The following is a 15,129-nucleotide window of genomic DNA, read 5'->3' on the forward strand; positions in this document are numbered from 1 at the left end:
AAATTGCTGTACTCAAATGTTACAGGAGAAATATCGAGGAATAAAACCCCTCTGTATTTGTTTATATATGTAATTTTAAAAACCTTTTCACATATTTGAATTTACCGTACCTTGGTGTTAATGCAAATAGAGTTAATGCACTGTACCTCAGCAGTGAAAAGGTCAAGGGATTATGTGGCCACTGTTTTCCTTTTGTGTTAACTATTGTATTAGATCAGGCCTGTCAGAGCAATGGCTATGTACATATCTCCTTTGTATTTAGTGTTCCTTTTTAAAAGTTGACCTGTAACATGAACTCATAAGGGATTTTCAGACAATGCACACAAGTTTGGATAATCTCGGGTAAATAAAAGAAATGAGTTACTGAAACTCTTATTTGAATTCAAACTGAAGTATCGGTCCCCTGTGAGCAGCTGGATGCCCGGCTGTCTGTGTGCAGCACAAAATCATGTCTAAAAGTGTTAAACCAATATCTAGGAGGAGCAGAGGCTGATAATAAAGTCTGTAGGGCACTTATGAACTAAACCTTTTATACAGTGAATCACACAGTACCGCTGGGGACATGGCCATGAATGGTCAGTAAGATGATGGGGGGTGTTCCTTTGCTAATTGCCTATCTGCACGGCTTATGATCTGGTTTCACAGTTAACCGTTGTCCCAGCCCTCCCTTTGCATTGTGTGCACAGATGTTTCCGAGTGAGATGCAGGTGTAATGTGCCGCTTCTCACACTCCAGCAGGAAGGAGAAGCCTCACTGCTGCATTACACACTGTCATTACACACAGACCTAGCCAGCTCTGTTGGTTTCACCTCAGAATTTGTACTCAGCATGTGTAGCAGCTTTTGAATAAGGAGCCAGATTGTTCATCAGATACCATGATGTCTTGATCATGCATCCTGACGAGCTTCTGTGTTCATTTATGCTGACACTATAAACCAACCTTGGGCTTTTTGTGTGCTTGCCAGGCACTTTTTAACTTAAGTTCCTGTTTGAAAACAAATTAAACATGTGCTTTCTGTTTATTGATGAGGCATATGATATACACTTGTAACCTAACTGGCGAGCCTGTATTCTCCTGATGTATTGCCTGGACATGCACAGGAGCCATGAATGTAGTCAAAACTATTTTTAACATCAGGTTTTTAATGATTTGTTGATCTGCATGAGGCCACAGTGTCTTATGGCTTGCTAACTTGTTGTTGTGATCTAGCTCTGCTGCTGCTGACGCCACACAATGCTCTGTTTTGACAATCCCCAGCCTAGCCCCAACCCTCACCACCACCACCACAAATAACTCCGCAAATCTCCCAGCTTATCCCTAGCCAGGCGAAAGACCACCGCTTTTCCACAACCATGAGTAATCACTTGTTCAGGCTCAGCGCATCTGCACTTGAGTTAAGATATCCCCTGATTTGTAATGGATTAATTGATTGAATATACAGAGACCTGTACAACTTGGCATCTCAGCCCGAATGAAATTGATCTAAACCACAGGAAAATTTGCAGATCACACAGATTACTTGAAATATCTAGAAGAAAAGTTTTATTTTGCATATGTTTTGAATGTAATACTAACAAAATAATATGCACTCGCATACACACTCATCGCACAATGTCAACAAGTTTGCTGATGACCCGTCTTATTCCAGCATTATTTTAAGATTAAGATTCCTTTATTGTCCTGCATCAGTCATGCACACACAATCATACTACATGCAATGAGAAATTCGCCCTCTGCTTTTAACCCATCCGTAGGTGAACACAGCACACGGAACACAACACACACAAGGGCAGGGACCACACGGAGCAGTGGGCAGCTCTTGGAAAGCGCTCCGGGGAGCAGGTGTTAGAGGGGAGTAAGGTGCCTTGCTCAGGGGCACTTAGACAGTGGGATAGGGAGAGGTGTGTCCATCTGTCACTCCTCTTGGACTTGAACATGACAATGCTCTAGAGATTCCTGGGATGTCAGAGTGCTTGGCTCTCTCAGTCCTTGAATCTTTAAAGGGGCTTGAGGTCATGTGACTGATGAGGGAAGTCCATGACAATCAGGACTTCTTGGTCTTCATGTAGTTCTTCTAAAGCGTTGTGTTCTTTCATTCTATCAAATTCTCTATCTGTTACTTCTCTATCTCGCAGGGAATTAAGCTTGATGTATTGATCTTCTGATGGTGTGGTCACCTTTATTCTTCTGAATCTGATTGTGCGTCGGATGCAACTGATCTGCAAAGTGTTTTTAGCGTTCCATGCACTTCCTCCTGAGAAACCTTTAGTCGCGCCATAATTTAACGCTTTGAAAAACAATTTGCCTCCTGACACTTTCACTTAGTTCAGATGCCATTTCCCAGCATCACTGCTGCTTGTTGAGCAATGATCTGCTGGAATCTTGAGGCACGGTCTTATTTATAATGGGCGAACACTGGCTGCAAGTTGAGTTGCTTGAACAAGCCTCTGATGAATAGATCAAATCCACTTGACTGTCATCTGAACTTGTGATTCAATGGAAGGGGGACAGCTCGAGGAAATCCTACCTTTTGTACAAAGAAGTTAAATTGGCCAGTGCCCAAAATTTGTTTAAATTTGATTTCTGATGAATAAATTAAACAATCATTGCATTATAATTTTGATCAATAGCAAGTCAATATTTTAATGCTGATGTTTTGTGCAAGCACAGTGAGAAGATATAACAAACAAATTATCTACCTCAGATTTTTGAAGCCTTTGCTGTTTATCTCTTGTTTGTTATTTTCATAAAGAGTTTAAAACCACAACCTTCACAAAGGAGGAAAAGTCAGTTCTTAAACTCACATTTTTTTTGACGATTATTGATATTTACTTATTTTTGGCCATATTGCTCAGCCCTACTACACATAGTGCAGAATCTTGTCTATGTATGCTCTATGCATTTCTAGGTTTACTTAAAAATATTAGATTTTCAATGTCGGCTCAGACTTTTGGATGCCACTGCCAACAGGGATCCAGATTGCCAGCGGAAAGGGGGGTGTACGTGTTTGGGAATTCTCTGTTTGTCTTTTTTGTTCTAGTTAGTATTTGCATTCATGCATTTGTTTAGATACACATGGGCAGTTTGTTGGTGTGCAGCTGATAAGCACTTTAGCTAGCAGTGCAGTGTAATGCTTTAACACTTAATAACCCCGCCAGTGATTTACTGCCTGTGAGGCTTTTTCCTATGTGTTTTGTTCTCTCTATAAAAGCCACACAGTGTTTACAGAAAGGCAAAGTACACACATCCCCAGAGCACTTGCCAACGATGAGGATTAAGGTGGTGAGACTACATTCACCAGCATTACCTTTTTCATATTGTTTATCGAACATGTTGTTCAAAGTGATATCGGAACAACCCGGAGCATAAGTACACAGTACTTTGCAGAAACAAACAGTTATTTCAATTTTTTGTTGCAGAGCGTAGAGAGTGTTGTTTTAATACCTACTCCACACGCTGCTCAGGATGTTTTACGTCGAGATGCTGAGTGAGTCCTTAAGCAGCAACTCTGCACACTTAACACTCTCTTTCTCTCCCCTTTCCCTCTTCTTCCAGGCGGACTTGACGGGGATCAAATGGAAGAGGTTTGTGTGGCAGGGTCCCACCTCTGCACCCATCCTCTTCCCGGTGACAGAGGAGGATCCCATCCTATGCAGCTTCAGCCGCTGCCTGAAGGCCGACGTGTTAAGTGTATGGCGGCGGAGTCAACGGCCGGGTCGGAGGGAGATTTGGCTTTTCTGGTGGGGGGACGACCCTAACTTTGCAGATCTCATCCACCATGAGCTTGCAGGTGAGCGACCTTTGACATGCACATAAGGGGCATCTAGTTTTAAAGATTTTAATTTACGCGCTGTGCAGGTACATCGTCTCCATGCTACTTCCTCAGCACATAAAGGTCAGAGGTCAGGGTCAACTTCGGAACAACATTCAGAGTGCTTTTAGAGATTCAGTGATTGAGTGCAAGGGATAAGAACAAATGCTCTCAGACACAGAGCTGGGTGTACCACTTGAGGAGCAGTTCATTTACTCTGCAGGCAAGTTGGTGGTTCTAGTGTTTTTGAAAAATGAAATGATGAGAGAGAGAAAGAGATTCTATTTCTCTGTGTCACCACTCCGAGAATGCGATTTTTACTTCCCCCACCAATGTACCTTTTGTTTGATTCACTCAAGATTATATAGCTAAAACAATGATGGCTGTTAAAGATAGTGGATCATGTGGAGGGTGCATAGATGGCTTTGTCAAGATGTGTTGTTGGTTGTAGAATGAGAAATGACACAGATTCAAATTTTTGATCGTTACATATGGCACAAGGAAGAAACCCTATAACTGAGAACCTCAAGGAAATCTTAAAATCTGTGATATCTGATACCTTACCCCCTTTACCCTTTTCTGACTGAGTAAAGCTGATAGTGCCAACGCCTGAAGAGAAACTCCCTCTCCCTGCAAACACGGAGAGTCTTATTATTGGATGGGTGTCTGATAGAGGTCTATCATATCTAAGTGACTGCTGACCTACACCAAATCAGCACCTGGCATTTTATTTTTGCCAGGTAGAATAAGTAGTCCACAGCCACATGTCGGTTGAAACAGAAAGGAAAAAGGTAATGGAAACTGAATTCAGTGCGATCCTAACTTGAGCGAGAAACACAGCATGCAGGAGCAGCCAAGCAGAAATAAGGCCAATGAATCCACCCCCCACTTTCTTGTTTCCCCTCTTCAGTAACAGTGATATAAGTGATGGAAGATGGGAAAAGGCCATCTTTATTCATGCTCTCTGCCATGTAGATTGAACTTTGGAGTCTGAGCCAAGCACAGCCTGTCTGTGACCCCCCTTCATTATGGGGATATTGTGCCTGAAGTGGACTCAAAATCGGAGCTGAAGGCTACAATGGGCAGCTCATTCAGGCCTAACGGGTCCTGGTAATAACCTGAAGCGTCTGGCTCAGGCCCTCTAATGGAGTGAGCTACATTTCAAGTAGAACAGGGTGGCATGGGGAATCTATGTTTGGAAATTGTTACAGTCTCTGCTGTGTTCTTAAGCAGGCTTTGTGGTGGTAGTTGACGGGGTGCTTTCGTAAATTACTTGTCAAAAAATACTGTATTGATTGTATTATTTATAGAACATTGCCACAAATGAATAAACATACATATATGCAAACAGCTCTATGTCTGTGTTTTCTATCAATCTCACCTGTTAGTTCTCCCCTTGCTGGCGCTCCCCTGGGCATTCAATCCCATTTTTCTGTTCTGATCTGAGACCTGAATTTGGATACCTGTCTATCATTCAATGGTGGTAGTTATTTGACATTGTGGCGGGCGATCAGAAATGTATCATTATATGGGAAACAATGGATGAATTGGGCTTTTTGCAAGACTCTTGGAAGGTCCTGTTTCAGAAGTTGTGTAATAAAAACCATGGTGCGGTTCGTCTCTTCCTCTCTGTCCCCATGGACAGCACAGATGTATATCCTGAACACCTGATGAGACGTTTCACACTCCCCATGTTCCTCAAGTGTTTTGCACCCTGACTCAGCTGTGTCTCAGTGTGAACGGTTCCCAGATGGATGGTGTCATGCTCCATTTTTCCTATTTTGGAAGCTGCTGCTCCCTTCTTCTTTAGCTTCCCCTCCTTTTTGTAACTGCTCTGGGACTGGCAGTGAAATGAGGCAGGGCAGCCTTTCTAGATGGATCTAAAGTCGCTGGAGGGCCCCCTTCTGTCCTCCTTCCCCCCCCAACCTATGCATCTGCAGCTGTTGATCAGTCTCTTCAGGATGGTGTGTCCTGAGACCTGATAACACAACCGGGGATGGAAGAATGTCAGAATCTCTGACCGGTTTCTGTAGACCTGTGTCTATCCTTTCATCGAGACATTTAGTGACATGAATTTACCGTCCTCCAGAGTTCCCAGATTTCAGCTGGTTTTCACTCTGACTGATTGGGAACCAGAGGCCAGGTGAATGCTTATAGGAAAGAAAATATTTTGTTTTCTGTGTCCTGGGCACCATGATTGAAGCTCTCTGGTAGTGTTCGTCTATCCCGAGAAGTAGGATGATTGACAGCCGGCTGCATTTATTGACTCTGCAAGGTGCTCTCCCTGCAGATGTGTGAATCAACACACTACCAGTAGCAATGGCAGAGCAGACTGTGACAAGACCAGCCCAACAGTCTTTTTACCACCACTCTCTTCTTACCATTACATGGGTGTCATTTTTTGCCTTTGGTCCCAGCCTGTCTTGAGAATTCTAAAAAGCTTACTATTTCTTATTGTGATTTCAGCTTAACTTTAGTGCAATGTTGGTGGTAAACATGAAAATCCGCTCTTTTCCTTTCAGTTCAGTGACAAAAATGTTGCTTGCTCTCAAACACAAACACACACACACACACACACACACACACACACACACACACACACACACACCCTCTGCCATCCTCATTAGATTAGCGGCCTGTGAAAGTCTTTTAATTTTGAGCAAGTGCCATTTCTGTATACCAGCATGCCAGTAATCCCTTCACTCCAGGGAGATGAGGGGAGAAGGAGTGAGCTTGAGAGATGAGAGTCGTGAAGGGCGGAAAACTTGAGGGATCTTTTAACGTCTGACACTTAATCACCATTGAAGAAATGTAAGGGTAACAAACCACCAAGCGCCTTTTCTGTGCTGTTGGAAACCCGCCTTGCTCGTTACACAAGGAGAAAACCAATTCTAATCTTCTCCTGACCATGCACAGAAATTATTCCCAATAAGAGAATGCCATTGCTGAATTTAATGGCTTGCTTCCTCCCTCCTCGTAGTTGACTGTGGGCATGTATTCTTATGCAAATCCTATACTCTCTTCATTGTCCTTTCCCTATAAACTGGTGAGGTCCCCTGACCAGGGGCACCCTGGTCAAGTGAAAGATACAGTAAATTGCTTCTTTCTCCTCCTCTGGCCCTCTGAATTTTTTGGGCAAAGAAATTAGGAATGATGTCTTTATGTGAAGGTAATTGCTACATAGTACTTACCTAAGCTCCTAGGATATGTTCGCATAATTTTAACTTTCTACACCTGTGCTTATTGAGCCCATAAAACAGAATTTTGAAAAAGATGCTGGCCCTGTTTTAGTTTGCAAAGTCCAGAGTTCTGTTTCGGTCTGGATGGGCAGACACAGACATTAGGAAAGAATAACACAAGCAGCCATGTTTGTTTCCTGATTGAGTCTTATCAGTCACAATGGCATCTTTCCCCTAATAGCCATGCTCCTACCATGTGACCCTTCTCCAGAGAAAACAAATGGCATCAGCCTCGACTACCAGTATTGAATGCAATGTGGATAACAAACTGTTGCTTGTTGCTGTTGAGCAGTGAAATTCTGCATGTTATGATAATACCTGTAGCAATTTCTGTGGGTGTGTGCATGCACAGTTAAATGGCTTTTCATGTGATGTTCAATTTCAGGCATGTTAGTATGGATAGATTATTCTTGACGGAGTTAAAAGGCTGGACTCAATGGGCATTGTTGTCAAACAGCCTTTGAAATTAGTGTTAGGCGATATGGTATAAATTGTATCACGATAATTTTTTCATATCAGTCGATTTCGATATATATCGCGATACAAACCAAATCAGCGCCACTGAAATGCATTACACTGTGCAGGTCAGAGAGTGACTCTGCTCCTCTGCTGTTTTCAAATCACTCACACGTAGAACTGATCTATAAAAACGTGCTGAATTCATATTTATGTTCTCCGATAAACTGGGCGTCGCTTCTTCTGCAACAATGAAGTTAAAACACAATATTGCGTCATAATCTGCGGGAAGAACTTCTCTTCTGTCTGCAGGAGCGTGTGTGCGCACTCGTCTCTGCCGACAAACGAACTGATAATCGCATTTATTTACTTATTGATCGATGTTGGATCATGACTCCAGCTCGTTCCGGTCACTTTAACACTGATGTTTCTATCGAGAAAAAGTTATATTGCGATAATTATCTTCATCGTTTTGTTGCCCAGCCGTGATTAGTGTAAAAACGTATTAGTTTGAACAGAGACTTACTAGTTTGACCTGATCCCTGCACTGCACATCCTACTAGGGCTTTCACTGCACCCTATTCCCCTCGGACACATTTCCTTCCTCACTATTCCCTCAGCTGCAAATGACTCTGGTATGGAGGACTACACATCACAGGGATCTTTTGTGTTTTTTATTAAGTTGAAGGGGAAAAAGCTCAGAAAGCATTGTTTACAATGCAAACAATATTTACCCAATAAGTTTCGTTTTTGGTGCTACCTTCAGGTCCTGTCGAAAAACCAAAACACTTCACAGAGTACAACCAAGCTAAAGTCTCCCTGTGTACACAGTTTGCCCATTTACCAAAGCATAGTAGTTTACATAATAAAGTTCAGTTTTTTAAAATTGGTATAATTAAAAATAATCATCAGTGTTGTATTTAAATGCAGTATTGTCCATTCACAGCTTCCTTTTGTCCTGACGTACCTGGACTCATCACCTGTATGTGTGCCTCCGTGCTCTAGCTCAGCCGCTAGTTACTGTTGATCAGTGGAGAGGGAAGTAACGCTTTTGAGGAAATCCACGCAAACAAGTAATAAATATATTTTCCTACGTAAAAGTAGACACTGAAATTATAGTCTGTGCATGGCAGACTGCAGCCGTCTGTGTCTAACGAGAGGGGGGGGCATACTGATGTTGGCTCAACCCACACACCCAAACTCTCTCACACTTGCAACTATTTCTTGTCCGGTTACTCGATGAATCGATGTTTTATTCGATAAAATACTCGATTACTAAAATAATCGATAGCTGCAGCCCTAATTGTGTGTTGGGTCACATCTCTAGAGAATGACAGAGAGAAATGGTGGGGTGGGGGGGGGAGAGCGAAGAGGAAATCTCAATTAAAATGTCCATCTCCTCCACTACTTAATGATGTTTTGAATCCATTCAATGATTGAGCGAAGAAAGGCTCTATTTAGTAGAATTCTTGCTTTGACAGTGATCTTCTGACAGTCGTCTTTGTTTTAGCTGGAATGCAGTAATTCTTTGAATTTTTCTGCCTTTGCCAAGTTCATAGGATTTTTTTTGTCCTTGTTTGACCACTCTCCTCCATGCCTTGAATCAAAGGTGAAATACCCCCCCCCCCCTGCACCTCAGGGCAGAATATCTATTTCCAAAGGGCATATTTCATTAGTCTGTTGTATTGGCTGAAAGTTTTACCCTCCTACAGGTCCGCCTTTTTTTCTTGTCGTTTGTGGGGGAAAAAAATCTCTCTTTCAAAATTAACTGCCCATATGTCTGTTTGAAGCACCTGCAGAAAACAGGCTCTAATTCGTTTGGTGACAACAAATATCCACCAACCAGAAAAGTAGGATGTTTTTGATAGCTAGATGATGAAAAAAGTGCAGAGGGAAAACCAGCTTATTGGCATTTTGGGACGCGCAGACATTTTTTCATTGCAAGTTTTAATTGCGCCTAATTAAAGCATGGATTCACCTGAAGAGCAAGCTGAAGCGGAAAAAATGCCAATAGCACAAGTCAGCAATAGACGGACTGCAGACCTGACCCAGACGCCATTCTATACGGAACCAGACCTATTATTAGATTTTGATAGTTTCTATTTTAGTTTTTATTTATATATTTAGTCCCACAATTATGTAAGGCCTATTGTAAGCTACTGTAGCCCAGTAAATCCCCCAGGCAAGGATTCAGAAAAAAATATCCCACTCACTCTTTAGAATTTCCAAATGTTATTGACTATAAGCCACGCAATGGCTAAAAGGAAACTGTGATTTCTCTTAATCGATCTCGTGGTATGTTCTCACTTTAATACTGTTTGATCGCCACCAAGAAACCCTGGAAAGTGCCACTTTTAGTGAAGTTTTGTTGGGAGTCTGCACTGGATTCACAAGGCTCTGGACGTGCATCAAAGATAATTAGTTTGTGACACACTTTGTTAAGCCTTTTTCCTTCAAAAATGGTTCTAAACTTCAGTGTGCAACACAGAGAATGATGAAGAGATAAACCCAGACCAGCTCTAAGGGGAAAAAAGCAGAGGAGGCCAACGGCTTTGTACTTTGGGATCAATTTTCCAGGGCTAATCTCCTGCCTGTGAACCACCCTCCGCTTTCCCCTTTCCCCCTGCTCCATCTCTCTCTCGCGCTCTCCCTGATGGATCTCCTATGGCTGGCACAGTGTAGGAACTCGGCCATGCATGCAGCTCTGGCCCATGGGTGCAGTCTCCCTCTCTTCTCCATCTATCTCGCTTTTCCTCTCTACTCAAGAAATATTCATTAATTAGTAATGGAGACTTTACAGAGCACTGCTGGTTCTCTCCCTCCTTCCTTGCAGATAAGGGGAGAGAAGTGGGAGAGAGGAGAAAACCTTCTGGCCAGGCTTGGTACAATCCCCTTGAGCATAGTCGATCACAAAGCATTAATCCTGCTGTTTAATGACCGACTGCTGCTCTAATTGCTTGCACACAGAGGGGTGGGTGGGTGGTGCTTTTCCAAGTTTTATGTAGACGTAGAAACGCCCACATACCATTTTGTGATTTTGAGTGTTTTGGGGATTAGCGACTGATGCTATATCCTCTTGATGTTTTACCGTTTGTGCACTTATGTGAGCATTCCTGTCTAAAAGTGTGAGGTAGATGTGAGTGTTCTTAACAGAACTGCTTTGCACCCACTTAAGAGCTTGTTTAAAGGTCAGCTCATCTGGGCCTGACACACAGAGACAATGACATGGAAGTGTCCCTACCATCAGTTGAGCTCATAAATCTTTGTCTAAATGAGGCCTCTTAACTTTCGGCCCATGCACTGACCGCAGCAAACCATAGCCCACCATCCGAACACGTACTTTATTAACACTCATGCTCACATATTGACTAGAAAAAAAACCTTTGGTACATGTGTTCTACTACACGTTAAACGGTACTATGCAAAAACACATTAAGTCCAGCAGGTTCAAATTGAAACAGGAGGTTGCCTTGTTATATGCACAGTTAAACATTAAAAGTCTATACTTTTGCCGGAGGTAAAATAATTCGCCCTAGCCAGGAGCCGCCTTTATGTTCAGGCGCACACCGCACAAGCTCTGCCTCTATGTGAGCCTGAACACAGTCCCGGAGGAGGATAACAGCGGGCATTTAGGCTAAAACCATGGTTCAGGTCCTAATAACGCCGGATTAGTGTTGTTGTAAAGTGAGTGCAGGTCAGCCGGAGTGTGGACGGAGGACAATCAGACCAACCCCTGCTTCTGGTCTGATCCTGAAGCAATTTTACAATCGTTTCACAGCGTTGGTCCGTAGTGGACACTGTGTATTCACACTTTTTGTCGCCACTGTTCTGGCTTTTACCGCCTCGTCCACCGCCTCTCCCCTCTCATCTCTGCTTTACCGTCCGTGTGTCAGCGTGTGAGTGAGCAGGGGCGGGGGCCAGCCCAAGCCTTGTCTGTATATAAGTGTAAACTCTGCAGAGGAGATGAGGAAGCGACACGACTCCCTAAAATACAGAGACTGACTAGCTAAATCTTATGTGCGACCAAGGAAAACCTTTAGTCACACTTGACAGATTTTTGGTCGCACATGGTCACACTATGGGGCCCTGACAGAAGGAAGGTCCTGTATTTTGGATAAGTGTATGTTTCTGTAAAAGAGACAATGTTATGTAAATAAACTTGAAGCTGCCACTACTAACATGAAAGCTGCGGCAGTCTGCGTGCTCTGCTGCGTCCCAGAAAGTAAAGCACATCCGGCTACAGGAGCCTGAAAGCTCTATCTTGTAGAGTACACCTGCTGCTTGAGTTGGGTCACGAATAGATCCCATTCTCACCTCAACAAATCCCCCCAGAGTTTGTGTTCACCAGTCTGAAATCATCCTCTATAAAGGGGTGGTCTCGCTGTGTTTGTTTTTGCCTATCTCTCTTTTCTCTCCAAAGTTCTCAATTTAAGGAGCTGGAAAAACTTCAGGATTGTGTTTGAGTTGTTGAATAGTGCTGTTTAATATTATTCACGTAATGCAACTTGACCATGACCCCTGACCAATGGGTAATGCAGTTTGAATTAGCACCCACTTCTTTGCAGTAGACTGTATATACAGAACATCTTGAACTCTAAAGACTCTTGCAACAAAAGAAACCTAAGATGCTGGCTTTGTTTTTTGATGAGGAGTGAGGTTAGATGGGTCTCATCCATTCCTTATGGACGTGGAAAGACAATCGTTTTTTTTTTAATTAGTAGTCAGGCGTTGTTACCCTGCCCCTGGAGCAGCTTAACTCCGTAGTCTAGTATCATAGAGATATCTGCACTAAAAGTTAAAAACCCAAGTCTCATCTGGTCCAGAGTCCTGCTGATGTCGTTGTGAAAATTGTTTGTAAAATGTTGCCTTACCATTTCTAGTCAGTGTCACACTGTTTACATCAGGCGGCACGCTAGATTTCAACTTAAACTGCTGTGTTTGTGTGGCTGTGTTTGAAGTGGGGAGTGTTGCAGCAGGCATGGCATGATGAACATGAGGTCGTTTGGAACACTTGATTTAAAACAGACGCACGTTTTAGAGTTGCCTGTCGCTAGAGGGAGAGACTGAAGACGAACAGGCGACAGAGAGTAGGAGGGCAGATGTGGTCTTTGCAGTGGGGAACAGATGCGATTGCTGTGGTATTTGATGTAAAAGTAGGTGGAGGGAGGTTTCTGCCAATCTCCCCATCATCAACAGATGGCTGAAGTAGGACTCGAGGTTTAACAGCAAAATTTGCGGTGTGTTTTGAAGTCTCTCTTATGATGGCTTTGAACTTTGCTGCTCTCCTCCTACTCTCCTGTCTTTCACATGTTATCAGCTATACCAGTGTTTTCCATAAATTATCTTTACTGTGGCGGTCTGCCATATTCTAATTTGTCTTGCCACAGTAGATCTCTAACTTGGTGTTTTGCTCCATTGCTGCATTGTATAGCTGTGTGCATGCTCGTGCTATCATCCATAAAGTTGTTACCGTCCACACACAGTCATACGTTGTAGTTTCAGCTGCAGTTGCATCGATCTCTTCCTGGAGAGAACTTGTCTTTCATTCTTTAGTCTGTGCACCTGTCACTTGGAATCTGTTGCACCAAAGAGTTTTTGCCTGTGCACCCCAGCTGCTAGGGTTGGGTACCGTTCACATTTGAACCGGTCCCACTACCTGAAATTCGGTACCAGTACCCATCTGTACTTTTTTTCTGTACTTTACTCTCAATGTATAACAAAAAATGTCCGACCAGGGTTTTTCCTGCATAGATAATTGCAAGTTGGTCAGTACAGTGGAAACCACTTATAGTAATCACTATAAAGGAATTGTGTAGCTTCTGTAGGAATTGTGTAGCTTCTGGATGATACCTTTTCATGAACTTGAAGGAAAGATAACAGCGCCACACTCACACACACTGACTCTGCTGCTCACTGCTCACTCTCTCTCTCACGCAAATGATAGTGACAAAGAGAGGAGCAGTCAATTACTGACAGAGCCGGTAAAAACTGTAAAACATAATTTCTTTTACAGTCCAAACATGTTTGAATAGACTCAAATGAACACTGTAGGTGAAAAATAGTGGAGCTATGCATGGCTCACTGGGTGTCTGCCTTGGTGGAGCTGTGGCCGAGGCTGTGCACACTCCGATGGTCCCTGGGTCTGTGTCCTGGCTCCCTGGGTGTTTGCACCATTGACTCGCTATTGTTCAGACTGTGTGCACTGATCAAAACTTCACCACTCTCTGTGATGGAAAACTTGATCCCATGGATACTCACGTCGGTGTTTTCCGAAATGTTAAATGTTTTCTTTCTACCTGTGTTGAGTTTATTCTGCAGTTGCGGTTAATTTTTAATGGGAAATTGCTGTTTTCCTTCCTTTTTCCTGCCTTTGCCCTGTTTTTCGGTGTTCCTGATCTAATCCCTCAAGAAGTGCGTGCACCTGACGTATTAGCCGGTTGCTCTCAAATCATCGAGCACATAACCCCACTTTACTTGGCAGCTAGCCTGAAGTTGTTTTTCTTTAGCTGATGTAATGTTTTTAAGGCACGCTGAACTCTTGAGTGTCTGTTAGAGCTGTGGCATTTGAAAGTGGATTTGATGTGGTAAGGATACCTTTTTTCCTATTGAAGTTGACACTCCTTCTTTTTTATTTTTCCAGCAGATGTTTATAATTTCACCCTTGCAACATATAGTTGGCTGTTTGCCTTAACTCAAAAAAACATTATAGCTCTCAGCATCACCTTAAATAACCTGTTTAAACCCACCAGGCTGGCACAGGGCCATTGGTGTCTCTCTTGTTCAAGGAAGGAAATCAATGTAATTTCCTTTTTTGATAGCCTGAGAATCATCTAAATTTAAAATATCTTTACCTGCCTTTCCATTCCAAGAGCAAGCCATGGGTTCACTTAATAATTCAATAAAATGTGATTAACTTGCCTCTGGGCTGGATTGTGCTGAGCTGGCGCATGTCAAGCTGACAAGAAGGGTGCGTCACAACCGGTATTTATTTAGTCTGTTTTCAGGCAGAGGCTGCACACTTGGGGAGATGTTTGCTGGAGACTTGACTGAAAGGAGCTTAAGTCCTGTAAGATGTGAGCAGTGGCTGTTAATGAGATTAAACCAGCATTCAGTCCAGCGCAGAATGTGATTCAGAGAGCAACTCTGATATGGGTGTAACAATACAAAGCTTCACCTTGAACAGCTTGCTACAGTGTGATATGTCAGTTGTCTTGTGATATGTCAGTTGTCTTGAACTAAGTAGTTCTAGAGCTGTCTTAACACTGTTTGATCACAGTTTAACAGTTCAAATTTTACTTGATAGTTTTGGCAGTGTGTCTGTTTGGATAGCCCAGTTTTTATGTAATTCAAAAGAGAAGCCAGAGAAAACCTTCCCATGTCACTGCTTATTTGATAGCATAGTGGTTTCCCAGTGAATTGAAGTATCAATGGGAATTTAGTAGTACATTTTACAGAAGTTGAGTCAACCAAAATTGGGTAGCATCGTTTTCGTTGCTACATACATTTACATTGAAACTAATATTCAGATATTAACCCAATTGAGCCAAGAGTCTGAATAAACGGCATTTTCTGGTAACGTAAATAGTGACCTAAATAAAGGTCATACTTGGAATAACCAATAA

General features: G+C 42.8%; 1 protein-coding gene across 1 annotated transcript in view; it reads left to right on the top strand.

The window, feature by feature from the left end:
• The window catches only part of med13a (mediator complex subunit 13a), a 78,182-nt gene that overhangs the window by 6,204 nt on the left and 56,849 nt on the right, over window positions 1–15,129 (top strand). Inside the window, exon 2 of the mRNA XM_034606153.1 lies at window positions 3,557–3,791. Within this exon, the coding sequence (XP_034462044.1) occupies window positions 3,557–3,791 (235 nt within the window). The remainder of the gene's footprint in view (window positions 1–3,556; window positions 3,792–15,129) is intronic.

Source organism: Hippoglossus hippoglossus, chromosome 14 (genome assembly GCF_009819705.1).
Source record: "Hippoglossus hippoglossus isolate fHipHip1 chromosome 14, fHipHip1.pri, whole genome shotgun sequence".
Taxonomy (NCBI): Eukaryota; Metazoa; Chordata; class Actinopteri; order Pleuronectiformes; family Pleuronectidae; genus Hippoglossus; species Hippoglossus hippoglossus.